The sequence below is a fragment of the Octopus bimaculoides genome, chromosome 6 (genome assembly GCF_001194135.2).
Source record: "Octopus bimaculoides isolate UCB-OBI-ISO-001 chromosome 6, ASM119413v2, whole genome shotgun sequence".
NCBI lineage: Eukaryota > Metazoa > Mollusca > Cephalopoda > Octopoda > Octopodidae > Octopus > Octopus bimaculoides.
In genome coordinates, this window is record NC_068986.1 from 3,934,410 (window position 1) to 3,936,962 (window position 2,553).

The 2,553-nt window shown below is 39.2% G+C and overlaps 1 protein-coding gene across 1 annotated transcript in view; it reads right to left on the reverse strand.

Annotated features, from left to right (window-relative positions):
* The window catches only part of LOC106882999 (uncharacterized), a 234,092-nt gene extending 231,870 nt beyond the window's left edge, over window positions 1-2,222 (reverse strand). The window contains exon 1 of the mRNA XM_014933857.2: window positions 1,571-2,222. Within this exon, the coding sequence (XP_014789343.1) occupies window positions 1,571-1,643 (73 nt within the window). The 5' untranslated portion in view covers window positions 1,644-2,222. The remainder of the gene's footprint in view (window positions 1-1,570) is intronic.
* Between the last annotated feature and the right edge of the window lie 331 nt (window positions 2,223-2,553).

A 2,553-nucleotide genomic window follows, 5' to 3' on the forward strand; every position in this document is an offset into this window, starting at 1 on the left:
ATAAATAAGTACAGGGGGCGACTCGCTAGGCTAAAAGCCTTCACGGTAGTGTTCCAGTATCGCCACAGTCTAATGACAGAAACAAGACATACATACGTACATACATACATACATACATACATACATACATACTTTATCATGATATCTGGGACAATAAAAATCTGCAAGGCTTTCTTAAGATTTAAAGGATGACGAACAAAACAAGCTGCCTTCCTTCACAGTCTTGCAACGAAGTAAGTTGGCCCGTCAAACTTAACTGTAAATTAAAAACAGAAAAGGAAAACTTACAACCATACAATGAATTATAGGCGCAGGAGTGGCTGTGTGGTAAGTAGGTTGCTCACCAACCACATGGCTCTGGGTTCAGTCCCACTGCGTGGCACCTTGGGCAAGTGTCTTCTACTATAACCTCGGGCCGATCAAAGCCTTGTGAGTGGATTTGGTAGACGGAAACTGAAAGAAGCCCGTCGTATATATGTATATATATATATACGTGTGTGTGTATGTGTGTTTGTGTGTCTGTGTTTGTCCCCCCACCATCGCTTGACAACCGATGCTGGTGTGTTTACGTCCCCGTAATTTAGCGGTTCGGCAAAAAGAGACCGACAGAATAAGTACTAGGCTTCTAAAGAATAAGTCCTGGGGTCGATTTGCTCGACTAAAGGCAGTGCTCCAGCATGGCCACAGTCAAATGACTGAAACAAGTAAAAGAGTAAAAGAGTAAAAGAGTAAATATAATGAGAAGAAACGAACTTTTTGAAATAAAGTTAAATAACGTAAACTTAAAAAGGATTTTGGTGATCCTTTTCTTCAGACCAACGGTGTTGAGTTACAGATCTTACGTTAATGATTTAGTTTCGACAGATAAATTGGTTTTGAATTAGTTAATTTTTCTTTCTTTACTTTTCTTCTTGTTCGAAACAGAACTCTTTTGAAATATGTCGACAAATACGGAATGTAGGCGCAGGCGTGACTGATTGGTAAGAAGCTTGCCTCCTGACCACATATGCTTCCGGATTCAGTCCCACTGCGTGGCACCTTGGGTCTTTTACTAAAGCCTCGGGCCGACCGATGCCTTGTGAGTGGATTTGGTAGATGAAAACTGAAAGAAGCCCGTCGTATATATATATATATATATATATATATATATATATATGTGTGTGTGTGTGTGTGTGTGTGTGTGTGTGTGTGTGTGTGTGTGTGTGTGTGTGTGTCGTTGTGTCTGTGTATGTCCCCCACAACCGCTTGATAACCGCTGTTGGTGTGTTTACGTCCTCGAAATTAGCAGTTCGGCAAAAGGGGTTCGATAGAATAAGTACCAGGCTTAAATTTTAAAAAAGTACTATGGTCGATTCATTCGACTATAAATTCTTCAAGGCGGTGCTCCAGCATGGCCGCAGTCTAATGACTGAAACAAGTAAAATATAGAAGATGAAAGATACAAATATCCTGAAACCATAGCAAAATAAATAAATAAATAATGAATAAAAAAGTGAAACATATTAAAAGAAAACTAATAAAAAAATATATGAAATTGATAGTAAAGAGTGCTAGAATAAAAGAAACTTACCGTTTATTGTTGTAATGAAGGCGATGAGTATCGTGCAAAGAAATCCGACGTTGGAACCGAACACGTAAATCATGGTTAATTGTGTATAATTGTGTACTTTTGTTTCACCCTCAAGCTGAAGATGCACGGGGGGGGAGTAAATGGAGAGTACCGTTTCGTATGTGTATGCACCAGGAGTATAAAGCCGTATAAACTATTTAAAATAAATAAAAGTTGCAATACTCGCGTTAGCTTTCGTCAGAGCAACAACAGCAGCAGCGGCGACAGCAGCAGCCGCAGCAACTTCACCAGTCCAACGGTAGCAGCAGTAGTAATGATGGAGAGGCTCATTAGTAGTGGTAGTAGTAGTAGTAGCAGTAGTAGTAATTGACTGCAGCGAAGCCTGCAGGAGCAGTGCAATATGCACCGCTGTTCAATTGGATTACCTATGTTTATAATGATTATATGATGTGCACTGTGAACAGTGCAAGCAATGGTAACTGCTTGTTAAAATGCAGATAGCTACAGTAGCGCTATGGTTTCTTTATCATAAGCTTTAGCTTGGCAATTAATTTTACAACAACATTGTAGCTACCATTTTAGCATAAACTGTTGTTACTGCTGGCGGCAAAAAGTAACTTATTTGTATGGAAAACAACACACGAACAGGTATACACACATACATACACATACGAACTCAAGAAGTCATAGACACACTGGCACAGTAAGACCTTCAGTATGTGTTACAACACACACAACGGACATATGCACACACAACAGACATCTACACATACAACAGACATACACACAGACACACACGACACACTCATATTTTCTTTACCTGTTTCAGTCATTGAACTGCGGTCATGATGGGGCAACGCATTGAAAGGTTCTAGACGAATAGATTTCCCTCAATGTTTATTTGTTCCGTTTAAAAAAAAAATTTTTTTTTAAAGAAATACAAGTCTTGAATATTTTCATTAGGTGTCTTTTGCCACTAAGTT